The 27,077-nt window shown below is 51.9% G+C and overlaps 1 protein-coding gene across 1 annotated transcript in view; it reads left to right on the forward strand.

Annotated features, from left to right (window-relative positions):
* TPH2 (tryptophan hydroxylase 2) overlaps window positions 1–26,801 on the forward strand; it is a 63,658-nt gene extending 36,857 nt beyond the window's left edge. Inside the window, exons 9-11 of the mRNA XM_064166270.1 lie at window positions 19,280–19,375; window positions 25,516–25,649; window positions 26,296–26,801. Of these exons, the coding sequence (XP_064022340.1) occupies window positions 19,280–19,375; window positions 25,516–25,649; window positions 26,296–26,470 (405 nt within the window). The 3' untranslated portion in view covers window positions 26,471–26,801. The remainder of the gene's footprint in view (window positions 1–19,279; window positions 19,376–25,515; window positions 25,650–26,295) is intronic.
* Window positions 26,802–27,077: the final 276 nt, after the last annotated feature.

A 27,077-nucleotide genomic window follows, 5' to 3' on the forward strand; every position in this document is an offset into this window, starting at 1 on the left:
ACAGTGTGTGTAAGCAAATAGACACATACATCACACAACAGGACTGAAGGGGGAGAAAAAACCCAAACTTGCAGATTCCAGGGATCAATACTTAATATTACACAATCCTGCAGCCTTTCCCTGCAGTGTGTTTCCATGGTCATCACATCAGAGATGGATGGCACCAGAACAAAGCCTCAGCAGTGATCTCTAACTGAGTTTTTAGCTCTATACTACCTAAAAATAAGCTATCAGTCCAGAGAAGTCACTGCAGAGAGAAGTCAGAGAGTTCAGCTCCTGCAGTAGGAGCAAAGGCTCGGTGTTTTCTGCAGGAGTTGTGGCACTGTTGCTGCCTTTGTTCTAGCACTGGAGAGAGTTTGGTTCCATGTCTGGGTCTGTAGGGACTGCTGCCCTCGTAAGGCCACATGGCTGCTGCTTCATGCCCAGCTGCAGCTGTGAACAGCTGCCTAAGAGGTGTGCAGAACAGGATGAGCATATCTGGCTCTTCTCTAATGTTTGCCTTATTTCTGACCACTCAGAAACTGGGAAAGCTCTGGAGCTGAATGTGGTTGTGTTTGTCCAGAGACAGCTCTTTATCTTTGTAGACAGAGATTTCTCACTCTGCTCTCCCCAGCCCCCTCCTGCTGTCCTGGGTGCAGTTCTGGAGCTCCCCTTCTGTCCCACAAGGACATGGAAGCGTTGGAGCCAGTGCAGAGGAGGCCACCAAGATGCTCAGAGAGCTGCAGCAGCTCTGCTGTGAGCACAGGCTGAGAGAGTTGGGGCTCTGCAGCCTGGAGAAGGCTTGGAGGAGAGCTTGGAGTGGCCTTGCAGGATCTGAAGGGGGCTGGGGAGGGACTATTGACAAGGTCTGATAATGACAGGAGGAGGATGAATGGGTTTGAAGTGGCAGAGGAGAGATTTGAATTGGATGTTAGGAAGAAGTTGTTTGCAGTGAGGGTGGTGAGACACTGGCACAGGTTGCCCAGGGAGGTTGTGGGGCACAGAAGCACAGAATGGGATCAAAGATTTTGTGCTCCACAACCTCCCTGGAGGTGTTCAGTGCCAGGTTGGATGAGTCCTTGAGCGACCTGTTCTAGTGGGAGGTGTCCCTGCCTATGGCAGGGGGTTGGAACTAGCTGAGCTCTGAGCTCCCTCCCAGCCTAACCCATTCTGTGACCTCTGTGCTGGGGCCCAGCCCCGTGGTGAGGAAGATAGATGCGAGGGGGAGCCGAGTTGATTTAATTGGGAGCAGGGAAGAAATTAAGACACTTTGCTATAGGAACAATTTAGCTGCTTTTAGACAGGGTAGAATTGATGAAGATCAAGCCTCCAGCAGTTGGAAGCACTAAAGGCAAAGGCTGTAATAAAATAACAAATTGCAGGCAGGCAGTGGATTTGTTTTGGTCTCTCGGAGCGTGCTGGCTCCAGAAGCAGTTAGATCATCGGCAGCGAGGGCACTCAGCTGCAAATGCAGAGTTATGTGCACACAAGTAATAGATTCTGACATGGAGGTTAACAAGAGAATGGTGCAGATTTCACACAGTGCTGGCTCCCTAATTATGCTTGTTTATTTGCAGTGGCAACTTCATTTCCATGAAGGAGCTGCAGCTTCTGCAGCGGTGCGCTTTGCTGGGGGCTCAGCAGCTCACGCTCCCCACACGTGCTCTGCTCTCACACTGCTGAAGAGGAGGCTCAGAAAGGAAAAGAGCTGGGGAGGAAGTTGTGGAATGTGGGAGTGCAGACCTGTGCTGTTCCAGTGCTGCAGCTGGTTGAGATGGGCTGAGGAATAGCGGAAAGGAGATTAGGAATTTTGGTAGGGTTTTGGCTTTGTTTGCAGTTTTGGTTTTTCTCTTGGTCTGGAGTGGGAAATGTGCCAGCAGGAAAGCAAGGAGTGTCTTTTACCACAGAAACATTCAGACTGGCAAAGCCCCTCAGGATCCCCAAGCCCAACCCATGTCTCTACTCTGCAAGCTGCATCCTAAACCATAGCCCCAAGCACCACAGACAAACCACCTTGAAACACAGCCAGGCTTGGGGACTCCACCACCTCCCTGGGCAGCTCATTCCACTCCCTCACCACTCCTGCCAGGAAAAACGTTTCCTAATGTCCAGTCTAAACCTACCCAGTGGCAGCTTGAGGCCATTCCCTCTTCTGTCCCTAATGACCTGTGAGCAGAGCCCAGCAGCAGCCTCTCCACAATGTCCCTTCAGGCAGCTGCAGCCAGCCATGAGCTCTGCCCTCAGCCTCCTCTGTTTCACACTGCCCATCCCCAGCTCCCTCAGTCTCTCCTCAGCAGATTTATTCTCCAGGCCCTTCCCCAGCTTCCTTGCCCTCCTCTGCACTGGCTCCAGCACCTCCACAGATCTCTTGTATTGAGGTGCCCAAAACTGAACACAGCACTCAAGGTGCAGCCTCACCAGAGCAGAGTCCAAGGACACAATCCCCTCCCTGCTCCTGCTGGACACAGCATTTCTGACCCCAGCCAGGATGCCATCGGCCTTCTTGGCCACCTGGGCACACTGCTGGCTCACATTCACCCAATGTCCACTGTAACCCCCAGATCCCTTTCTGCCAGCAGCTCTCCAGCCACACTGCCCCAAGCCTGTAGTGTTACTTGGGGTTGTTGTGCCCCAAGTGCAGGACCTGGCACTTGGCCTTGTCAAGTTCATCCCTGTATTCAGCACTGCTCAGGCCACATCTTGAGTGCTGTGTCCAGTTCTGGGATCCTCAATTCCAGAGAGATGTTGAGGTGCTGGAAGGTGTCCAGAGCAGGGCAGCAAGGCTGGGGAGGGGCCTGGAGCAGAGCCCTGTGAGGAGAGGCTGAGGGAGCTGGGGGTGTGCAGCCTGCAGCAGAGGAGGCTCAGGGCAGAGCTCATTGCTGCCTGCAGCTGCCTGCAGGGAGGCTGTAGCCAGGTGGGGTTGGGCTCTGCTGCAGGCAAGCAGGGACAGAACAAGAGGACACAGCCTCAAGCTGTGCCAGGGCAGGTTCAGGCTGAATGTTAGGAAGAAGTTCTTCCCAGCAAGAGTGGTTGGCATTGGAATGGGCTGCCCAGGGAGGTGGTGGAGTCCCCATCCCTGGAGGTGTTTCAGAGGAGGCTGCATGAGGCACTTGGTGCCATGGTTCAGCTAATTAGCAGGTGTTAAGTGCTAGGTTGGACTGGATGATCTCAGAGATCTCCTTTCCAAGCTGCTTAGTTCTGTGAGTGTGTGTAATGAAAAAAGGCCTCCAACCATGCCTTGATGTTTTTATTGCCTGCAATATCTCAGGGTGTAATTTTGCTTGCAGAAGGCACAGTCACAGTCGTGGCTGCTGTGCATGAAATGCTGGAAGGAGTCTTAAAATGCCTGTCTGTACAGAGCTGGAAAGAGCTGCAACCCCAGCCTAGCCTAAGCTGTGATAAACACTGACTCAAGGACTGAGGGCACACAAGGTCAGCCCAGTTCCCTCTCCCACCACGTTCCTGCTTGTTTCCTTTCTTTGCACAGCCAAGAGGATGGAAGGAAGACAAAATATGACTGTGTTTGTGAAGAGCTAACTCTGCCCAGGGCTTAATTACTTAATGCTGCAGCTTTGGAAGTGATTCTGATGCTGGTCCTCATCTTTCCATCAAATGGCCTCCATAAATTTTCAATTGGGACATTTTTGGGTGGTCTGCCATAATTGAGTTGTAAGTGTGGCTTAATTAGAGATGGGTAGGTCCAGCTTGGATGCTGCAGAAGGCCAAGGGAAGCTTTGCTGTTGTTCTCAGTGAGTTGAGGTCTGTGGGCTGAAACACCTTCGTTTCCATCCAGCCCTCCAAGAAGTCAGCAGGGCTGTGCACATGCAAATGAAAGCAGAGTTTGGAGCTGCAAAATGAATGCTGATCACTGACTTGCCAAAACCTGCTGGGTAGTGAGAGAGGGTTCTGTGCAGAGGGAAGCAGCTGCAGAGGACAGATGATTCTGCAGCCCTGTCTCTTCCTCTCTCCAAACCAAGTTGTGTGCTGCAGCAGACCACACGTTTTGGTAGCTGTTTCCTAGAGCTGGCAGCCTTCCTGATGGTACTGGGAAAAGGAGTTGGAAAGGACCCTCAGAGGTGCCTGCCTGCTGAGGCACAGGTTCAAGCTGCCCTGAGCCCCTCTGAGTGCTGAGGGCTGGTGAGAACAGAAGGGGACTTATCTCTTACCAAGTTAGCCCTTCAGTGAATGCAGCATGCTGCAGTGACACCACTGGGAGAAGTGAAGCCACATCTTCATTACCACTGCAAGTTCCTGTGCTCTGCATCTTGATGGACTTGGCCATTTCCTTCTGCCTCCCTGGAGGACTGCTTGGACCACAGCAACTCTCCAGGTAGGACTGGGACAGCAGGTCTGGGCTGACTTGTATCAGGCTGCACTGGCAGCACCACAGGGAGACCTTGGCTCTGCCCATCTTACAGTCTTCACAGAGTCACAGGACCTTAGAGGTTGGAAGGGACCTCCAGAGATCATCCAGTCCAATCCCCCTGCCAAAGCAGCATCACCCAGGGCAGGCCACACAGGAAGGCATCCAGGTGGGGTTGGAAAGTCTCCACAGAAGAGGACTCCACAGCCTCTCTGGGCAGCCTGCTCCAAGGCTCTGGCACCCTCACTCCAAAGAAGTTTCTCCTCCTGTGGAGCTGAAACTTTCTCTGTTCCAGTTTGCATCCATTGCTCCTTGGCTCATTGCTGTGCACCACCCAAAAGAGCTTGGCCCCCTCTACTTGACCCCCAGCCCTCAGCTATTGATGGACATTGCTCAGATGCCCTCTCAGTTGTCTTTTTCCTTTTTCTTTTTGAAGTTAAAGCAAATACTCAGAACCTGAGAGCATCTTTGAAGCCAAAGAAAAGCCTACAGAGAAAAGGCTTTGTGTCTTTGTTTTGGTTGACTTTGGTTGTTTTGGTTTGATTCCAGCTATGGCTGAAGTGGTTGCAGTTCAAGGTCAACAGAACATCAGCACACTTTGAAAACCTCTCCACTCCTTCAGTCTCTTTGTTAGGTCCAGGCTTGCTTTGGGATTTTACACTTGCATTGGATAGTTGCAGTTGTAAGCTTCAGATCTTCCTGTGTGATCTGCTGTAGGTGATGCTGCTCTGGCAGGGGGTTTGGGGTGGATGAGCTTTGGAGGCCCCTTCCAGCCCCTGACATGCTGTGATTCTCTGTGTTGTAGAGAACTTTCTGTATGCCAGTGAGGTCCTGGGGGCATTAAGAGGAGTGTGGCCAGCAGAGCAAGAGAAGTTCTCCTTCCCCTCTGATCTGCCCTAGTCAGGCCCCACCTGGAATAGTGCATCCAGTTTTGGGCTCCCCAGGTCAAAAGGGACAGGGATCTACTGGAGACAGTCCAAGGGAGGGCTGCAAGGATGCTGAAGGGGCTGCAGCACTGCCTGAGGAGGAGAGGCTGAGAGCCCTGGGGCTGCTTGGGCTGCAGAGGAGAAGGCTGAGAGGGGATCTGAGCAATGTCCATCAAGAGCTGAGGGCTGGGGGTCAAGAAGGAAGGGCCAGGGACAGCCTCTGCTCACCTGTGCCCTGCCACAGGACAAGGGGCAAGGGATGGGAACTGCAGCACAGGAAGCTCCAGCTCAGCAGGAGGAAGAACTTCTTGAGTGTAAGGGTGAGAGAGCCCTGGCACAGGCTGCCCAGAGAGGTTGTGGAGTCTCCTTCTGTGGAGCCTTTGCAGCCCTGTCTGGATGTGTTCCTGTGTGACCTGTGCTGGATTCTCTGCTCCTGCTCTGGCAGGGTTGGACTGGAAGCTCTCCAGAGGTCCCTTCCAACCCCTAACACCTGTGAGCCTGTGATCATTGGAGGACTGATAAAGATGGTACCTACTACCAGTGCTAAATGAACCAGTTTGTTCAAGACCTACTGGAAAGAGGGAGTACTCCCAGATTATCCCTTTATCCCCACAATACATTTTGCTCTCATTCTAAAGGTCTCTCCTCCCTCCCTGGAATCAGTAGCCTGTAATTGTTACAATTATATTGTTTGGCTATCTAAAAGTGGCTGAAATTATAGTTTAAGAAGACAGTTTGCATTTCCAGAGCATAAACAGCTTTGTAGGATTGATGTTTCATCTTTGAACAGACAGAGCAGCTTACAAACAGATCCATATTGTGCCTCTGCAGTCAGTCTGGGGGCTGGACTGGTGACCTTCAGAGGTCCCCTCCAATCCAGACCATTCTACGGCTCTAGGAGCCGTATGAGCACAGCAATCTTGCATGTCAGTGGGAGCCTGATCACTGATTACTTGAGGGTGATCTTCATCTTTGGTCACTTCTAGAGCACAGAGACTGTACTTTGCAGAATCACAGAAGTGCCAGGGCTGGAAGGGGCCTCAGGGATCATCCAGTTCCAATCTTCTGCCATGGGCAGGGACACCTCACATTAGATCAGGCTGCCCAGAGCCACATCCAGCCTGGCCTGAAAACCATCCAGGGATGAGGCTTCCACCACCTCCCTGGCAACCTGTTCCAATCTCTCATCACCTTCATGGTAAAGAACTTCTTCCTGACATTGTTCTTCCCCTACCCTTCTTCCTCTTAGTAGTTCCTACCATAAAAACACAGGAGAAAACAGTCATAATTGAGTTTCACATGCAGCAAAGTGAAAGGAACTCACTGAAGGCACAGCCACTGAACACACACAGAGGAAGAAGTTGTTAAGCATGAGGGCAGTGAGAGCCTGGAAGGAGTTGCCCAGGGAGGTGGTGACCTCCAACCTAGCACCCAGCCCTGGCCAAGCAACCAGACCATGGCACTAAGTGCCCCAGCCAGGCTTGGCTTCAACACCTCCAGGCACGGCGACTCCACCACCTCCCTGGGCAGCCCATTCCAATGCCAATCACTCTCTCTGCCAACAACTTCCTCTTAACATCCAGCCTGAACCTGTCCTGGCACAGCTTGAGGCTGTGTCCCCTTCTTCTGCCCCTGGCTGCCTGGCAGCAGAGCCCAACCCCACCTGGCTACAGCCTCCCTGCAGGTAGCTGCAGAGAGCAATGAGCTGTGTTCGCTCTGTTGCCAGGTACTTGCTCATTATACCTTCCCCTGCCTTGCTGAGTCCATGCTCCTGTGATTTGCTTTCTGTTTACAGAGTTCTGGCAGGTAACTCAGTGGTGACTCAGTTGACTGCTGTGTGGTTATGATAGATTGATTTTTACAAGCCCTCACTGCTTAATATCAGGGGAGCTACAAGGAGATGCTCGACTCTACTTGAAAAAGGTTTTGTTTGGGGGCTGTGAAAAGCATCTTCAATTTGGATATATTTTTAGTAGCAAAATTAAGAGATATTTGAAATTCCCTCAGCTGCTTTTCTCCTTTGATCTGTCTGACAGCTTGACATGAGTAGAACTTTTGTGCTGATGCCTACTACCTTTTCTTTTCTTTTTTTGGTGGTGATGTTGGGTGTTTTTGTTTTCCAGGCAGGTTCAGCAGATGCAAAGAGCCACAAAAGCTTTTGGGAGTCCCTTTGCATTTATGTGATTAAAAGAGTGTTGAATTTCAATGCAGTGTTGCTGTTGGAAACTCTGCTGTTTGAAAACAAGGCCCAGCTATTAAATGAGTTGTCAGGAAATAGATGCCAGAAGTTTATTTATTTATTTGAAGTGGTTGTGACTGTGAAACAGTGCTCTGGGAGCCCAGGGAGCAGCAGAGCCTGGGCTGCAGCCAGAGCAGGGAGGGCAGCAGGGCAGGGAAGGGATCCTGCCCCTCTGCTCCGTGCTGCTGAGACCCCACCTGGAGCACTGCATCCAGTGCTGGAGCCCCTGGGACAAGAGGGATGTGGAGGTGCTGGAAGGGGTCCAGAGCAGGGCCAGGAGGATGAGCAGAGGGCTGGAGCTGCTCTGCTGTGAGCAGAGCCTGAGGCAGTTGGGGCTGTGCAGGCTGGAGAGGAGAAGGCTCCCAGGGGACCTTCTGGTGGCCTTGCAGGGTCTGCAGGGGGCTACAAGAAAGCTGGGGAGGGACTTTTGAGGCTGTCAGGGAGTGATAGGAATGGGGGGAGTGGAAGAGAGCTGGAAATGGGGAGATTGAGCCTGGATGTGAGGAAGAAGTTGTTGAGCATGAAGGTGGTGAGAGCCTGGCAGGGGTTGCCCAGGGAGGTGGTGGAAGCCTCCTGCCTGGAGGTGTTTCAGGCCAGGCTGGTTGAGGCTGTGGACAGCCTGCTCTAGTGTGAGGTGTCCCTGGGCATGGCAGGGAGGTTGGAACTGGCTGATCCTTGTGGCCCCTCCCAACTCTGACTGATTCTATGATTATTCTTTTTCCCTTTGGAACAAGAGTGTTAAAACTTCCTTGGCTCCTTCTGAGATCCTTCCAGCCCCAGGAAGCTGATTTCACAGGGGTTGGAAGGAACCCAAAGAGATCATCCAGTCCAACCCCCCTGCCACAGCAGGACCTTACAATCCATCTCAGGTCCCACAGGAACACATCCAGACAGGGCTGGAAAGTCTCCACAGAAGGAGACTCCACAGCCTCTCTGGGCAGCCTGTGCCAGGGCTCTGTCACACACTCAAGAAGTTCCCCCTTGTGTTGAGGTGGTGCCTTCTGAAGACAGAGCTTCCCTTAGCACATCCTTTGGACTTGTGCTGCTGACCAGGCAAGGTCCTCATGGCTCTCCTCAGCTGAAATGTCATGGAAGGCTCAGTGGCTCCTGTGCATCACTCCCTGCAGTGCAATTGCCATATGCAGTAATTGGCTTGGTGCTGAGCGGGGTACAGCCTGCTCCAGGGAGCCATGGGAGAAGATGAGAAGCACTACATGTGCCTGGTGCCTTTCCCAGGGGATTGCCTCTCAGAAAGGACATGAGGGGTCTGTTGCTGGGCTGGCCAAGAGTACTTCTCACTGCAGTGCTTATTTCTGACAGTGGACTGGCATTGGGCACTGATTCAGTCAACACTCTGCTTCTGACAGGAAGGTCGCCTGGGCTGTGCTGTGCTGCTGCACCTTTGCTTCTTGTTAATCTGTGCATCTACCTTCTGCCAGGAGCTTCTCCCAGCACGGGTGGCAGAGAATCTGGTGCCAGGTTTCCCCTGAGGCAGTTCCCTTAGAGCGTTGCAGCCTGTTTAAAGGGTCAGACTCTGCCTTTGCAGCCTGAAGAGGTGTTCTTGCTGTTTGATGCCTTCTGAGCCCTCTTTTTAGCATGCCTGCTGAGGAGTGGAGTTTGGCCTTTTTAGAGAAGGGGTAGCTATTTTTGACCACTGTGAAACAGGTCCTGAGGGCTGGGCCAGTTTTTTGTGGAGCTGCTGGCTCGGGCTGCCAGAGGAAGAAAGGCATCTGAGGTTGTTCTTGGTCTCTGGTTGTTCTTCAGAGCCATGCACAACCGGGGCAATCCTCCCAGCACAGGTAACTCCCCTTACAATGGGAATGCTGTCAGGTGAAGGACAGATAAGTGGTCTCTTGTATGTGTGTTCCAAATTCTGCTCTTCCTTGGCTCATGCCAACCTGTCAGTGTTCAAGTCTCTGTCTCTGCTAGAAGAGTCATACTCTCCAAGCTCTATTATAAGCAGCGGCGTTGAGGGACCACTTCTGGGGTGCCACCCTTGCCTGTGCAGCATATCAAATCAGTGCTGGAGCCCCTATTACAAGAAGGATATGGATGTGTTGGAAGGTGTCCACATCACATCCCCAGAAGGGCCATGAGGATGAGCAGAGGGCTGGAGCTGTTCTGCTGTGAGGAGAGCCTGAGGTGGTTTGGGCTGTGCAGCATGGAGAGGAGAAGGCTCCCAGGGGACAGAGTACTGAAACAGGAAAGCTGGGGAGGGACTTTTTAGGCTGTCAGGGAGTGACAGGATTGGGGGGAATGGAACAAAGCTGGGTAGATGCAGCCTGGATGCATGAGGGTGGTGAGAGCCTGGCAGGGGTTGCTCAGGGAGGTGGTGGAAGCCTCCTGCCTGGAGGTGTTTCAGGCCAGGCTGGCTGAGGCTGTGGGCAGCCTGCTCTAGTGTGAGGTGTCCCTGGGCACGGCAGGGGGGTTGGATCTGGCTGATCCTTGTGGTCCCTTCCACTGATTCTATGATTCTATGACTGGGTTTTTTTAACACAAAGTCCCATCAGGACAAAGATCTGGGAAGCAGGAATGGCAGAGCCCCAAAGACAATCCCTGCTTGCAAGCTGTGAGGTGTGAAGGTTGGTGGTGGATGGTGTGCTACGTGAGGCAGCACAGACTGGACAGTGGTGAGGCTTTCTCTTTAGTTTGACTTTCAAAGCTCCCAGTGCCTTGGTGTCCCAGCTAACATGTCGAAAGACTTGACTGTGCCTCTGATGTTAACTGTGCCAGGTCTCCAGGTGGCTGGAATGTGAAGCAGTGGATTGAGAAAGAGATTAGCAAACACTCACTTCAGCTGCCACGGGGAGCCCTGAGCATGAATTCCTGTTACACGTTGTAGAATGAAGTGGAGAAGGAATGGCTCATCCTTGCACATCATTTGTTCTGAACACCATAGGAGAGGAACAAACCTTCAACCCTCAAGGTTTAGAAGTTGTTTGAGATAAGAGTCAAATGATGAAGAAGGGGAAAGCATTGGGGCACCAGTGCCTGATGTTTAACAAACAGAAAGCAGCCTAGCTGAGAGGGACCTGGGGGTTGTAATGGACAAGCAGCTGAGTGTGAGCCAGCAGTGTGCCCGGGGGGCCAAGAAAGCCACTGGCATCCTGGCTGGGATTAGCAATGCTGTGGCCAGCAGGAGCAGGGAGGGGATTGTGTCCTTGGACTCGCTGCTCGAGTGTGCAGTTTTGCAAAGCACCCTGAAACACAGCCAGGCCTGGGGACTCCACCACCTCCCTGGGCAGCTCATTCCAGTGCCTGACCACTCCTGCCAGGAAAAAACTGTTTCCTAATGCCCAGTTTAAACCTGCCCAGTGGCAGCTTGAGGCCATTGCCTCTTCTTCTATCACTCATAACCTGTGAGCAGAGCCCAGCAGCAGCCTCTTCACAAGCTCCTTTCAGGTAGCTGCAGCCAGCCATGAGCTCTGCCCTCAGCCTCCTGTTTCACACTACCCATCCCCAGCTCGCTCAAGCTGCTCTTCATCAGATTTATTCTGCAGGCCCTTCCCCAGCTTCCTTGCCCTCCTCTGCACTGGCTCCAGCACCTCCACAGCTCTCTTGTATTGAGGTGCCCAAAACTGAACACAGTACTCAAGGTGTGGATCTTCCAGTCCAACCCCCCTGCCACAGCAGGAGCAGAGAATCCAGCACAGGTCAACCAGGAACACATCCAGTCAGGGCTGGAAAGGCTCCAGAGAAGGAGACTCCAGAGCCTCTCTGGGGAGCAGATCTTATTCCAGAGGATGCAGTGCACCTGCAAGGTAGGCAGCTGCCATGTAACACTGTCTTGTCTCTGCTGGAGCTGCAGAACTGCCTCCCTGCTGATGCCACTGTAGCCTTGTGTTGCTTGAGGTGTAATTTTCTGCCTCCTTACAAATGCAGGATGATGTTTCTGGGGTTTGGTTTACCATGGTCAGTTTTCTTTACAAAGTCCTGAAAAAGGAAGATATCATTGCAGGGCCTTTGCAGGGGGCTAAGCCCCACTGTGATCTCTATCATCCCTGTCACCTCTATCATCTCTGCCATCCTTATCACTTCCATCATCTCTACCATCCCTGTTATCCCTATCATCTGTATAATCCCTATCATATCTGTCTCTATCATCTCTATCATTTCTAAATCATCTCCATCTCTGTCATCTGCATCATCTCCTCCATCTCTCACCTGTGGCTAGTAGGACAAGGGAGGTTCTTGTGCCCCTGTGCTCAGCACTGCTCAGGCCACACCTTGAGTGCTGTGTCCAGTTCTGGGCTCCTCAATTCAAGAGAGATGTTGAGGTGCTGGAAGGTGTTTGGAGAAGGGCAGCAAGGCTGTGGAGGGGCCTGGAGCACAGCCCTGTGAGGAGAGGCTGAGGGAGCTGGGGGTGTGCAGCCTGCAGCAGAGGAGGCTCAGGGCAGAGCTCATTGCTGTCTGCAGCTGCCTGCAGGGAGGCTGTAGCCAGGTGGGGTTGGGCTCTGCTGCCAGGTACCCAGCAACAGAACATGGGGACACAGCCTCAAGCTGTGCCAGGGCAGGTTCAGGCTGGATGTTAGGAAGAAGTTCTTCCCAGCGAGAGTGATTGGCATTGGAATGGGCTGCCCAGGGAGGTGGTGGAGTCTCTGTGCCTGGAGGTGTTGAAGCCAAGCCTGGCTGGGGCACTTAGTGCCATGGTCTGGTTGATTGGGCAGGGCTGGGTGCTAGGTTGGGCTGGGTGAACTTGGAGCTCTCTTCCAACCTGCTTGATTCTGTGATTCTCTGCTTATGATTCCCTGCAACAGAGGTATTTGTATGCAGGGATCCTGTCTGCTGCAGCCACCAAGGGAAATGCAAAGGCTGGTGCACATCTCCCTCTAATGAGCAGCACCACAGCTATTCGAGCTGCTGCTTTTACAAAGAGGTTGTTCCAAGCACTCACCCTTAGTGAAAGGTCTGAATGCAAAGCAGTCAGACGAGGGGGGGAGAGGAGAATATTGTGCAATATATGCAACCAACCCCCCCAGTTTCAGCAAACCTAACTAGACTTCCAAGTGGCAGGAGAAACCAAGTGCTTGAAGAAGGTAAGTGAAAAATTAAGCTCTTGTTTCCCTCTTTAGAGAGGTTGTTGGCTGTGAGTAGGGTCAGTGCCTCTGTTGCAGGTAGATGAATCCTCTGTAATGAAAGGCTCAGCTCTTGAATTTGGCTTCTTTTCTTCTGCCTTTTTTCCATCTCTTCACGAGCTCATCGTGAGATTTATTTGTTGTTCACAAAGTCTCCCTGCATTTCTGCTCCATAATGTTCCCCCCATGAATAGCTGTCAAATAGCCTCTGTCTCTGAAAGCCTGGGCTCCAGCGCTGGGCTGCGCTGCCTTAGTTGCCTGGGTTACTACCTGTGCTCCATCTATCTGCTTCTTGGAGTGCAGCATTCCTGGGGCTGCTCAACAGGCTGTGAATTTTGGGTAATTCAGCCCAAATGTGAAATGCCAACTCCTCTTTAAACCTGTTGATGGCCTCGAGATGGAAAAATGAGCAGCTGTCCAGAGGGCTGCAGCTCCTCTCCTGTCAGGAGACACTGAGGCAGTTGGGGCTGTGCAGGCTGGAGAGGAGAAGGCTCCCAGGGGACCTTCTTGTGGCCTTGCAGGATCTGCAGGGGGCCACAAGAAAGCTGGGGAGGGACTTTTTAGGCTGTCAGGGAGTGATAGGACTGGGGGGGAATGGAACCAAGCTGGAAATGGAGAGATTCAGCCTGGATGTGAGGAAGAAGTTGTTGAGCATGAGGGTGGTGAGAGCCTGGCAGGGGTTGCCCAGGGAGGTGGTGGAAGCCTCCTGCCTGGAGGTGTTTGAGGCCAGGCTGGCTGAGGCTGTGGGCAGCCTGCTCTAGTGTGAGGTGTCCCTGGGCATGGCAGGGGGTTTGGAACTGGATGATCTTTGAGGTCCCTTCCAACCTAAACCATGCTATGATTCTGTGATCCTTGCGGTCCCTTCCAATCCTGACTGATTCTATGTTTCTATATTCACATATTCATTTGCACCAACTCTGGATGAAGAAAGCAGGCACAAATGGGAGTCACTGGTAGCTCTGAATCAACACTGGCCTGCTGCTTGAGCAACTGGTAGGGAGAGGAAGAAAACAACTTTACTTCATCAGTTCTTAGTAATAATTTCTGACTGGCATTTTTGGAAGTCACAGAGTCACAGAATGGTCTGGGTTGGAAGGAACCTTTGCAGGTCATCTACTCCAAACCCCTCTGCAGCAAGCAGGGGCAGTCCTCAACCAGAGCAGGCTGTCTAGAGCAGTCAGTGGTCTGTAACTTCTCCTCACAATGTAATTACAGCTAGGTGAGAGATGTGGCCCCTAGGAGGATAATTTTAGAGCTAAAATATTAGAGGTCTCCTAAAGAAAAAGCAGTGAACCTTTTCATGTCGTGGAGATGTCACAGGCAGCTGAATTGAGAGTGGTCCATTTCACTGCTCTGAGATCTTAAATGCAGTAGGAAGAATGTGAAGGTGTTTTCTTCAGGATATTTATTGGGCAGAGGTGTTGCAAGTTCTCACAGGTGTTAGTGGTATTGTCTTTGTAGCAACTGATTTTATCTATGTATAAAGTGATTGCTTCTGCCTCTACATAGCAGCCTGGGGCCACAGCTCTGCCCATAGCATTTCCTCTAAGGGGCAGATATTCCTGTCTGTGTGCTAGGGTTGCTGTCAGCACAGGCTCACAGGATGTTAGGGGTTGGGAGAGACCTCTGGAGAGCTTCCAGTCCAACCCCCCTGCCACAGTAGGAGCAGAGAATCCAGCACAGGTCACACAGGAACACATCCAGACAGGGCTGCAAAGGCTCCAGAGAAGGAGACTCCACAGCCTCTCTGGGCAGCCTGTGCCAGGGCTCTCTCACCCTTACACTCAAGAACTTCTTCCTCCTGCTGAGCTGGAACCTCCTGTGCTGCAGTTTCCATCCCTTGCCCCTTGTCCTGTGGCAGGGCACAGGTGAGCAGAGGCTGTCCCTGTGCCTTCCTTCCTGACCCCCAGCCCTCAGCTCTTGACAGACATTGCTCAGATCCCCTCTCAGCCTTCTCCTCTGCAGCCTAAGCAGCCCCAGGGCTCTCAGCCTCTCCTCCTCAGGCAGTGCTGCAGCCCCTTCAGCATCCTTGCAGCCCTCCCTTGGACTGTCTCCAGTAGATCCCTGTCCCTCCTGAACTGGGGAGCCCAGAACTGGATACAATATTCCAGTGCCTCACTAGGGCAGAGTAGAGGGCAGAAGAACCTTCCTTGCTCTGCTGACCACACTCCTCTTAATGTCCCCCAGGATCCCATTGACCTCTTTGCCCACCAGGGCACATTGCTGTGCCATGGATGTTCTCCAGCAGCACTCCCAGGTCCCTCCCCACAGGGCTGCTCTCCAGCACATCACCTCCTAACCTGTACTGCTGCAGTTTCTTGTTCCTGGCCAGGTGCAGGACTGTGCATCTGTGCCTGCAGTTCATGCAGTTACTCAGTCTCTCCTCCTTCCCCCTGTGACAGGCAGCAGAAGTGCATCAGCCCCTGACGTGGTTGCTGTTGTCAGGACTCATCCCGAGCGAGCAGATAGTCTTGTGGAGTACATCGTGCTGGAAACTGCCAAGTGAACACAAATGTCAGTCTCTAAGCTCTACCTGAAGAAAATTAAGCAAAGTGGGAGGGCTTGAAAGGCCTTTCCATAGACAAGTCAGGTTTTGAAGTCGTGGCTCTGTGATCTTAGCACCTAACGCCCTGCGCCAGCTCTTCAGACGGCTCCCAGGAGGAGCACTCCCGAACGCAGAGGGATGTGGTGTGAGGAGTGATTTTCAAAGCCTCACAAATCACTCAGATGAGGAGAGCTGAGCTTATCAAACCTTCCCCCCCCCCCTTTTTTTTTTCTGCCTTTGAAATTTTCTAAGTACCCTTCAGTGCAGTTCTTTAGAAAGAAGTTGTTGAGCAGGAGGGTGGTGAGAGCCTGGCAGGGGCTGCCCAGGGAGGTGGTGGAAGCCTCCTGCCTGGAGGTGTTTCAGGCCAGGCTGGCTGAGGCTGTGGGCAGCCTGCTCTAGTGTGAGGTGTCCCTGGGCATGGCAGGGGGGGGTGGATCTTGGTGATCCTTGTGGTCCTCTCCAACCCTGACTGATTCTGTGGTTCTAATTATTTGACTGAGTGTTTTTACTAAGTCCAGTTTAAAATGCAGGACAGTGCCTAAATGTTAATGCTGAAGGGACTGAGCACTGCCTGAGGAGGAGAGGCTGAGAGCCCTGGGGCTGCTTAGGCTGCAGAGGAGAAGGCTGAGAGGGGATCTGAGCAATGTCTGCCAAGAGCTGAGGGCTGGGGGTCAGGAAGGAAGGGACAGGGACAGCCTCTGCTCACCTGTGCCCTGCCACAGGACAAGGGGCAAGGGATGGAAACTGCAGCACAGGAGGTTCCAGCTCAGCAGGAGGAAGAACTTCTTGAGTGTAAGGGTGAGAGAGCCCTGGCACAGGGCTGTGGTGCTTGGGACTCTGGTTTAAGGTGAGTCTTGTAGAGTTCTAATGCTGGACTTGGTGCTCCTGAGGAGCTTTTCCAGCCTGGGTGATTCTGTGCTTCTGATCATTGATTGGATCTCCTCTCAGAGCAGTGCAGGGTGCCACAGCCAGTGCAGCTTTGCATGCAGAGACAGGCAGATGGCATCTGCTCGTCAGAGTGTCTTCATAGTTAATACTTAACTGCTTTGGTGTTAGTAGAGTTGGGAGCACACCTTGCCAAAGCCTGTGGAGTCTCCTAATGCACCCAGCTGCCTCTGTGGGTGGGTGGGAGGGACTGTGTGCTGCTGACTGAGGAGCTGAAGATGGCAGCATTGGGTGAGCTATCTCATTTTCATAGCTAAGCAGAGCTCTCTTCAACGCAGGAGTTGTAAATATTGAAAGGTGAGTGGCAGGAGGCTGGAGCCAGGCTCTGCTGGGTGATGCCCAGTGCCAGCACAAGGGGCAATGGGTGGCAGCTGAGGCAGAGGAAGTTTCATTTAAACTTGAGGAGGAATTTTTTCCCTGTGAGGGTGGCAGAAGCCTGGCAGAGGCTGCCCAGGGGGGCTGTGGAGTCTCCCTCTGTGGAGCTATTGCAGAGCTGCCTGGATGTGTTGCTGTGTGATCTGCTGCAGGTGCTGCTGCTCTGCAGGGCGACTGGACCAGATGATCTTTCAAGGTCCCCTCCAGCCCCTGACATTCTATGATTTAAACTTGATGAGGATTTTTTTCCCTGTGAGGGTGACAGAAGCCTGGCACAGGCTGCCCAGAGGGGCTGTGGAGTCTCTCTCTCTGGAGATATTCCAAACACACCTGGATGTGTTGCTGTGTGATCTGCTGTAGGAGATCCTGCCCTGGCAGGGGGTTTGGTGTGGCTGAGCTGTGGAGGTCCCTTCCAGCCCCTGACATTCTGGGATACTGTGAATTGCTGCATCTGTGTGACTTAGCAGAAAATCAGCTCCTCACTGGAAGGGCCTTTCTTAATGCTGCCTCTTAAGAGCAGAAGTTAGCAGTGGGCAGAAGTATTTTGTCATCTGGTCGGTGGTTTGTGTGTGTTTTATTTGGGTGAGATATAGTGAGAGCCTTAGCAGGTGCTGAGGAAGGGCTCCCATCAGCAAGGGTTGACTCATAACTCCCTTTTATAACAGGAACAATTATAATAGCTTTTGAGCTGAGGTTAAAAAAAACCCCAAACTTCCTTTTCCTGTGCTGCTTTTCCATCAGGGAGGAAGGGAAATGAAGGTCTCCCTCTCTGATGAGCACCCTACCCCTGAGCAGCCCTGCTTTGCTCTCTCCTGTGCCATTGTTAGCTCTCCACCACCTGCCCTTCCATCCCCAGCTGTACTCACACTCAGGAGCAGGGCAGAGCATTTCTCTTCCCTCCCTCTGCTGGCCCTACAGGCTGCTTGAGTGGGCATTGTCCTGGGGGCAGCATGACACTGCCTTGGTCCTCCTCAGCCCGACTGCTTTACTGGACACTGTCACTGCCTTGGTCCTCCCTGGGCAGCTCATTCCAGTCCTTGACCACTCTCTCCCTGAAAAACTTATCCCTAATGTCCAATCTAAAGCTAAACTTTTCCCTATTGTCCAATCTAAGCCTAAACTTGTCCCTAATGTCCAATCTAAAGCTAAACTTAGTCCCACAGCACATCTTTGTGTGGCCAGAAGGAAGCTCCTTCACCATCTAACCAGACCACCAAGATTCACCTTAAACCATAGCCCCAAGCACCACAGCCAACCCCCCCTGAAACACAGCCAGGCTGGGGGACTCCACCACCTCCCTGGGCAGCTCATTCCACTCCCTCACCTCTCTCTCCATGGAAGACTTCTTCCCAATGTCCAATCTAAACCTCCTTAGCCTGAGGCCATTCCCCCTTGTTCTGCCTCCAGTTCCCTGTGAGCAGAGCCCAGCAGCAGCCTCTGCACAGTGTCTGGGCAGGCAGCAATGAGGTCTGCCCTCAGCCTCCTCTCTTTCACTCTACAGCTTGGCTGTAGGACTCTCAGCTTCACTCTTCACTCCCTTAGTGATGCTTTTGTCATTTTCTATACCAAGCTGCCTCACCCTGAGATGTCTTGGGGTTTTTTTGGACCCCTTTTAAGTGGTGACCTGAACCACTGCAGCTAATGAAAACTTTTCTGCCAGCTTGGTTTATGAGAGTCAAAGGCAAGGCAGAGATGCAGCTTTGAGCTGTATTTATTTGTTGTTTGGCAATGTTGTGCTCTCACCTGCTCTGGTGGATATCAGTGCCTTTGACTGCTGTGATGGGATCTGACATTTTGAAGTCTCTGCAGCCCTTTTCTTCTTCCCCAGCTGAGTTGGCAGGTTTGGCTCAGACGTGGGGCTCATGTTTTTATTCTTTGTTATCAGGTCCTGCTGCATTGTGCCCTGCTGGGTGAATCACCAGCCCTGCAGGAACTCCTGACAGGCAGAGAAATGAATCATTTCTCCCATTTCTAAGCATTTGTTAAACATAAAAGAGCTGCTAATTTCTGCTCTTTTGCATCTGGTATGATGTTCAGCCTGGGAGAGTAGGGGTTTAAAGAGGAAGTAGACCAAAAAAACCCACCCCCAGCCCCAGCCCATCATCGTGTTAAGGTCTCTTCTCAAGTTACTCAGAAGAGCACTAGAGTTAGTACCAAGGACTGGGTTGTTTCTCATCTTAGATTCATATTTCCTGCAGAGATATGTCAAGGTATTGGGCTCAGTGGAGTTGAGTCCCTTTGCACAAAGCCTTGAGTTGTCAGGCAAGGTAATAAATGCCCACAGATATGTGTCACAGGATCACAGGATGGTAGAGGTTGGAAGGGACCTCCAGAGATCATCCAGTCCAACTCCCCTGCCCAAGGAGTGCATCCAGGTGGGTCTGGAAAAGCTCCAGAGAAGGAGACTCCACAACCTTTCTGGGCAGCCTGCTCCAGGCTCTGGCACCCTCACTGGAAAGAAGTTTCCCTTCTAACCTCTAAGGTTCTGTGATTCTGACCAACCCCACCTGGCTACAGCCTCCCTGCAGGCAGCTGCAGACAGCAATGAGCTCTGCCCTGAGCCTCCTCTGCTGCAGGCTGCACACCCCCAGCTCCCTCAGCCTCTCCTCACAGGGCTGTGCTCCAGGACCCTCACCAGCTTTGCTGCCCTTCTCCAAACACCTTCCAGCACCTCAACATCTCTCTTGAATAGAGGAGCCCAGAACTGTACACATATATATCTCAAAGACTTGAAGTCCTGGCCAAGTGGGGCAGTTGAGTGGCTGGGACACCAGTTGCCACTGCTGAAGTGCCTGTTGCCAGCTGCCCTCTCTGTGTCTGTGTCTTTTACAGTGCTATTTTTTTACCATTGAGTTTGGCCTCTGCAAGCAAGAAGGACAACTCCGTGCTTATGGGGCAGGGCTCCTGTCATCTATTGGTGAATTAAAGGTAAGTGCCCTTGAAGCAGAGACAACCTCCTTTGCATCTTGGTAGAACAGTAGTTAGATGTGAAGGGTTTTTTGACTTTCAAAAGCCAAGGAAGTTCCCCAGATTTAAAAAACCAACCCAGCTTTTAATATGTGGTGTTTGACCTAAAAGCTTCCTTTAAGATGTTAACTGCCACTTAAATGATGAAATAGGTCTGTAAGGGCTGAAGTAGAATCACAAAATCAAGCAGGTTGGAAGAGAGCTCCAAGCTCAGCCAGCCCAACCTAGCACCCAGTCCTGGCCAATTGACTAGACCATGGCACTAAGTGCCCCAGCCAGGCTTGGCTTCAACACCTCCAGCCACAGAGACTCCACCACCTCCCTGGGCAGCCCATTCCAATGCCAATCACTCTCTCTGACAACAACTTCCTCCTAACATCCAGCCTAGACCTGCCCTGGCACAACTCGAGACTGTGTCCCCTTGTTCTGTTGCTGGTTGTCTGGCAGCAGAGCCCAACCCCACCTGGCTACAGCCTCCCTTCAGGTAGTTGTAGACAGCAACAAGGTCATGGAACTATAAAATACAAACTTATTTCTGTTTGAACTTCTTAGTGCCATGGTCTGGTTGATTGGCTACTCAAGATGAGGTCTCCCCAGGGCAGAGTAGAAGGGAAGGAGAACCTCCCTCCATCTTCTGGACACACTCCTCTTAATGCCCCCCAGGACCCCACTGGCCCTCTTGCCCAGCAGGGCACATTGCTGTGCCATTGATGTCTCCACCAGCACTGCCAGGTCCCTCTCCACAGGGCTGCTCTCCAGCAGTCACCTCCCAGCCTGTCCTGCTGCAGTTTGTTATTCCTCACTGGAGGCAAAGTTTGTTAATGCAAAGAGAGGAACATGTCTCACTTGTTTTGCTCTGGCCAACCACACATAGTGCTGAGTCCCAAACTCTCTGCAGGGTTCTGTAGAGCTCCAGGCCTTTGCTTTAAACTAACAGCATCATCAGAGGATGACCCTGAAAATGCCCATCACATCATTTGCAATATCTCAGGGCAGAAAAGTAAGGCAATGGATCTTCAGGAGCACAATAAATCTGCTGCCACCAGTGTCATAAACACATCAGTCTTGTCTAGTCATATCTTCTTACCACACCTTTGTGCTCCCACATCTGCTCTTCACTCTGTGATACTCTTGGAGTGTAAATGCACAGAAGAATCCTTTTGAACAGCAACAACAAAAAAAGTAAATATCCTGCACAGCACCTCCAGATCTTCCCTGTAATAGAGGCTCCAGAGCTGGGCACAGTGCTTCAGGTGGGATGTCACCAGAGCAGTGTACAGGAGGAGGATCACCTTCCTTGCCCTGCTGGCCACACTTCTCTTGATGCAGCTCAGGAGTCACACTCTTTCCAGGGCAGAAGTGGCCAGCAGTATTTGGGCCTTGCAGGTGACCTTATGGCTTGTTCAGTCCTCCCTGTTTCCATATTGCACTGCTCCACTCAGCCAATCTGCTCACCAGCTTCAGCAGCAAAGAAACAGACAAGCTAGAGGAATGTGGGCACCAGCCTCAGTATAGGCTTTCCTTCAAGGTTTTTCTCCCCCTCCCACTCAGCATTTAGCTTTTGGATGGTGCAAAATGCAGCTGCTGCTGTGCATGCTATGGAAGCATCAAGAGAAAAGGAACACTTTAAAAGCACAACAAAATAAGGAGAGAGAGAAGATTAAAAATGAAGCCTGGGGGGCAAGGAATAATACAGTAAGTAGTTACAAAATGTTCTGCCTAATACAGTCAGGTTAGCTCTGGCTAACTCTATTACACAGTGTGTATTTGGGGCTTTGAGATAAGGCAGGAGTAATGTACATTTCAATTATTAAAACTGCTTCTAAAAGGCAGCCCAAATATCTTTGGGAGCTTTAATCCATTTACTTCATGGGATGCTCTCCTGAACTCTGGCCTTAAAGGAGTCTCCTGTCAACTTCAGCTGCCAGTAGATGGAATCATGGAATGGTCTGGGTTGGAAGGGACCTCCAAAGCTCATCCAGTCCAACCCCCTCTGCACTCAGCAGGGACATCCTCAGCTAGAGCAGGTTGCCCACAGCCCTGTCCAGCCTCGCCTTGAATATCTCCAGGACTGGCCTCATTCTACATCCACCTCCCTGGACAACCTATTGCAGTGTTCCACCACCCTCATGGTACAGAACCTGTTCCTCACATCCAATCTCAGTCTGCTCTGCTCTGGTTTGAAGTTTTCCCCTGTGCTCAGCACTGCTAAAACCACCCCTTGAGTGCTGTGTCCAGTTCTGTGCCTCTCAATTCAAGAGAGATGTTGAGGTGCTGGAAGGTGTTTGGAGAAGGGCAGCAAGGCTGGGGAGGGGCCTGGAGCACAGCCCTGTGAGGAGAGGCTGAAGGAGCTGGGGGTGTGCAGCCTGCAGCAGAGGAGGCTCAGGGCAGAGCTCATTGCTGCCTGCAGCTGCCTGCAGGGAGGCTGTAGCCAGGTGGATTTGGGCTCTGCTGCCAGGCAGCCAGCAACAGAAGAAGGGGACAGAATCTCAAGCTGTGCCAGGGCAGGTCTAGGCTGGGTGTCAGGAGGAAGTTGTTGTCAGAGAGAGTGATTGGCATTGGGATGGGCTGCCCAGGGAGGTGGTGGAGTCTCTGTGCCTGGAGGTGTTGAAGCCAATCCTGGCTGGGGCACTTAGTGCCATGGTCTGGTTGGTTGGTCAGGGCTGGGTGCTAGGTTGGGCTGGCTGAGCTTGGAGCTCTCTTCCAACCTGACTGATCCTATGAAGCCATTGCCCTCATCCTGTCCCTGCAGGCCTTTGCAGTCTCTCTGCAGCCTCCTTGCAGCCCCTTTTAGGTACTGGCAGGCTGCTGTTGGGTCTCCCTGGAGCCTCTTGTTCTCCAGGCTGACCACCCCCAGCTCCCTCAGCCTGTCAGGTCACATATTCCTGTTCTGTGCTTCTATATTTAACAGAGAGGTAGATTTTGAATCTTTAGCTGTAGGTTTTTGAAGCCAGATGCAATATGCAGGCAGGTTTTGTTTTAATGGTGCTTTATGTTAAGAAGAGGCAGCTTCAGGCTGTAGAACCACAAAGATTCCAAGGCAGGTTTTTGCTCTGCTCTCTGAAGCAGGTCCAGAGCTGGATCCCAGATGCTCCTTTTAGTGCCCTTTTTAAGCAGAGGGTCTTCTCCTTGTTGGCCTGGGCACTATTTGCAGTTATGCTGAGGAAGCAGTAAAAGCTCTGGTGAAATGAGGACTCTGTCAGGTTGGCAGCCTCTGCTGTAGGTAAGCAGGAAGACACTGAAGAGCAGGTTTTGGAGCCTCTGTGTTGCCCCCTGGGATGACAAGGAGATGAAATCAGTAGTGACACACAGGCAGCTTCTCACCTGTATCCTTATTCTGCCCTCCTGGACTCCTCAGATGGTGTAGTAGCTGTAACTCCTCTCAGTTCCCCCCTTGCTAGCTGAAGAATTTGCCTGTTCATTTCTTTTTAAGCTTTATTTGATTTTAAAACCTGAATAGCTCCAAATGTTGGCTTTGTTACAGTTGATTAGGGGTTTTGTGGTATTTGGTTTGTTGTTTGGTTGTTTTTTGTTGCTGCTGTTGTTGTTGTTTAATATTCAGAGTACAACCTGGGAGCCCAAACTCTTTTATTTCATGGGTCAGTACTGGTGTCCCTTAGGAAGTGGTTTCCAGTTGCTCACTGTGAATGCTTGGTGCCATCTGAGGGGCCCCAGTGTATCTGCCCAGCTCTTCAGCTGCCACTCCAGAAGCGTGTATGAGACTGGCACAGACAGAGCTGGGCACAGAGGAGCCTCATGAGGTTCAAGGGTGCACCTGGCCAGGAACAAGAAACTGCAGCAGTACAGGTTAGGAGGTGATGTGCTGGAGAGCAGCCCTGTGGGGAGGGACCGGGGAGTGCTGCTGGAGAACAGTTCTGTGTGGGACAGCAGTGTGCCCTTGGGCCAAGATGGCCAATGGCATCCTGGGGGGCATTAAGCAGAGTGTGTCCAGCAGATTGAGGGAGGTTCTCCTCCCCCTCTACTCTGCCCTAGTCAGGCCCCACCTGGAATATTGCATGCAGGTGGATGCAGTCCACTGAATTCTCTGCTCCTGACGTGGTGGGGGTTGAACTGGAAGCTCTCAGAGGTCCCTTCCAGCCCCTAACCATCCTGTGATCTTTAAGTCCTGTGTTGTAGAGGGTCTTGTGTCCTTGTGCAGAGGCATCAGACATCCCAGAGGTAGCTGTGCTTAGATACCTGAGTCGCTGTCTTCACAGCCAGACCATTTCTGGGTTTGCTTTCCAGCTCTGGTGGCTGGAAACAGCCTTGTGAGCAGGCAAATCTGCATGCACTCGAGAAAGTGATTTCCCTGGTATTGAGGATGCCATGCTGCCTTCTTTCAAGCATTTGTTTTTGGGGGGAGAGAGGAGGTGGAAGGGAGAGGTTCTCATTCCAGTTTTCCATCCTTGTGTTTGGACCCCTCAGCTTGAGAGCCAGTCTGATATTTTCTGAGCCTTTCACAGGAGTTTGGGATTCAGTTTGGATGAAAGATGTGGTGAACACCTTAAAGGTTAATAGCTTCCTCTGCTTTAAAGGATGGCTATGCAGAAAGTAAGGGGCACCTTTGGGCCTCAGGGATCTGCTCCCTCTCTGTCATTTCTTTCTGCTTTTCATGCACATCTTTACTCTGGATAGATGTTAGGGGACCAAAGAAGGTTGAACACTGACCTAAATGTCCTCTCCTTCCTTACCTTGTGCTTTTGCACAGAGCACTGAGACTGAATATCTGTGTGTCCTAGAAAGGCTGGATCCAGGAGCTAACACAAGCATCCATGTGGAAAGGGGAGCTAGAAAAAGATGAGGTTGGAAAATGCCTGCACTCCTGGTTTTCAGTTCTGAGAGCTCCCTGTGCCAGCCATGCAGACAGAGAGGCTATTGGGCATCTCCTCTCTGGGTAGCCTCATCTGTCCAGTGTCTGCTCTGGGGCTGCTGGTTTGGTGGTGGAGTTTGTGTTTGCAGAGTTCTGCTGCTCAGGTCTGTGTGACAGCAACAGGCAACAAACCAGCAGTAGTTAATGGGTTAACAGTTTTGATCACCAACTCACTGCCAAGAAAACAGTGCAGAGTTTTGGCATGAGAATGGACAGCACAGGAGTGCTTTGGCCAGGCCCAGTTCACTCAGCAAGACAGTCACAGAACCAAGGAAAGGTTCAGGCTGGCAAAGCCCCTCAGGGTCACCAAGCCCAGCCCAGATCCCTGCTCTACAAAGTGCACCCTAAGCCATAGCCCCAAGCACCACAGCCAAACCACTTTGAACCACCCAACCCCACCACCATCCTGGGCAGCTCATTCCAGTGCCTGACCACTCCTGCCAGGAAAAAAATGCTCCCAATGTCCAGTCTGAACCTGCCCAGTGGCAGCTTGAGGCCATTCCTTCTTGTTACAGAATCACAGAATCAACCAGATTGAAAAAGACCTCTGAGATCACTGAGTCCAACCTATCACCTAACCCTTCTAATTAACTAACCCATGGCACTGAGTGCCTCAGCCAGCCTCCTCTTAAACCCCTACTACTAATGACCTGTGAGCAGAGCCCAGCAGCAGCCTCTCCACAGTGTCCCTTCAGGTAGCTGCAGCCAGCCATGAGCTCTGCCCTCAGCCTCCTCTGTTTCACACTACCCATCCCCAGCTCCCTCAGTCTCTCATCAGCAGATTTATTCCCCAGGCCCTTCCCCAGATCTGTTGCCCTCCTCTGCCCTGGCTCCAGCACCTCCACAGCTCTCTTGTATTGAGGTGCCCAAAACTGAACACAGCACTCAAGCTGTAGCCTCACCAGAGCAGAGTCCAAGGACACAATCCCCTCCCTGCTCCTGCTGGCCACAGCATTTCTGGTCCCAGCCAGGATGCCAGCGATCACTTCTGCCAGGTAAGTGACATTTTAGGGCAGTACATATTTGCAGCTGTACTGATAATTTTTTTTTGGGGGGGAAATCCTCTCCTCAAAAGAGCTGTTTAGAGTTGAACCTGAAAAAAGCTCACTCTGCAGAGCAAGGGAAGCTACCAGCTAAGGGGAAGCAGAGAGCAGAGGGGGGTGAGAGCCGTGGTGCAGACAGACGGCGGTGCCCTAATCCCACTCAGCAGGTGCTGTGGTGTGTTTTGCAGCATGCTCTCTCTGACAAGGCCAACGTGAAGACATTTGACCCAAAGACAACCTGCTTGCAGGAATGCCTTATCACTACTTTCCAGGATGCTTACTTCGTCTCAGAAAGTTTCGAGGAAGCCAAAGAAAAAATGAGGTAAATTATGTCCCTTGGCTCCAGGAGCCCCCAGAGCTCCTTCTCTCTCCTCCAGCAGTTGGGAAAGAAGAGCTTGTGCTGGTTTAAAGGCTAACTGGGGTATGTTAAAGAGAGAAATTAGATCATTAGATAGATTAGATAATTAGAAATTAGAGTGAAAAGAAAACCAGTAGGGAGGCTGTAGCCAGGTGGGGTTGGGCTCTGCTGCCAGGCAGCCAGCAACAGAAGAAGGGGACAGAGCCTCAAGCTGTGCCAGGGCAGGTTCAGGCTGGATGTTGTTAGGAAGTTGTTGTCAGAGAGAGTGATTGGCATTGGAATGGGCTGCCCAGGGAGGTGGTGGAGTCTGTGCCTGGAGGTGTTGAAGCCAAGCCTGGCTGGGGCACTTAGTGCCATGGTCTGGTTGATTGGGCAGGGCTGGGTGCTAGGTTGGGCTGGCTGAGTTTGGAGCTCTCTTCCACCCTGCTTGATTCTATGATTCTATGAACAGAAGCACTGCAGGTAAAGACAGAGCTGCATCTGGTGACTTAGGGTAGGCACAGTGCTTGTGGTCTCACGAGACAGAGCAGACTGTGGCAGTCTCTTCATCTTTGGCCCAGGACACCACAGAGGTGTCCATTCCTTTTCTTTCTTTATTTCTTTCTTCTAGGGACTTTGCCAAGTCAATCAACCGTCCCTTCTCCGTGTATTTCAATCCCTACACGCAGAGCATTGAGATCCTGAAGGACACCAGGAGCATAGAGAACGTGGTCCAGGACCTCCGCAGCGACCTGAACACCGTCTGCGATGCCTTGAGCAAGATGAACAGATACCTGGGCATCTGAGCTGTGTGGTGCTGTCCCTTGCTGTCACTTGCTTTTCTGTAGCCAGCCTAGGAGCATCCCCTGATGTGGCTGACTCCTCAGACCCGTGGGTGCTGCCTGTAGGGCTGGCCTGTGGCTTCTGTCGTTGTGTAGCTCTGTCTCGTTGTGCTGTGCAGACGACCCAAGGCGACGCCAGGTGGTCGGCGCAGCCTGGAGTGTGCCAGAACGTGCTCAGCAGTCCCCCAGCACAAAGTCTTGTCCAAGCACACCATTAAAAACTTGCCTGGCAGTGGTTTTGTTTCTGTGAGCTGCTTGGCCTCAGTGTGTATAAGAAGTGGTGTTGCTGGTTTCATTAAGTCTCGAGGTTATTTCTTTACGTTCCCTTTTCTCCACACAATCACAGAAGCATCCAGGCTGGAAAAGCCCCTCAGGATCACCAAGTCCAACCTCACAACTCTACAAGACTCACCATAAACTTAGGGCTTCAGCCATAGCCCTAAGCACCATATTCAAACCACCCTTAAACACATCCAGGGTGAGTGACTCCACCGTGTCCCTGGGCAGCTCATTCCAGTTTATCTCTTTATAATCCCTTTTCTCCACACAATCACAGGGACACCCAGGCTGG

This window comes from Pogoniulus pusillus, chromosome 27 (genome assembly GCF_015220805.1).
Source record: "Pogoniulus pusillus isolate bPogPus1 chromosome 27, bPogPus1.pri, whole genome shotgun sequence".
Lineage (NCBI taxonomy): Eukaryota > Metazoa > Chordata > Aves > Piciformes > Lybiidae > Pogoniulus > Pogoniulus pusillus.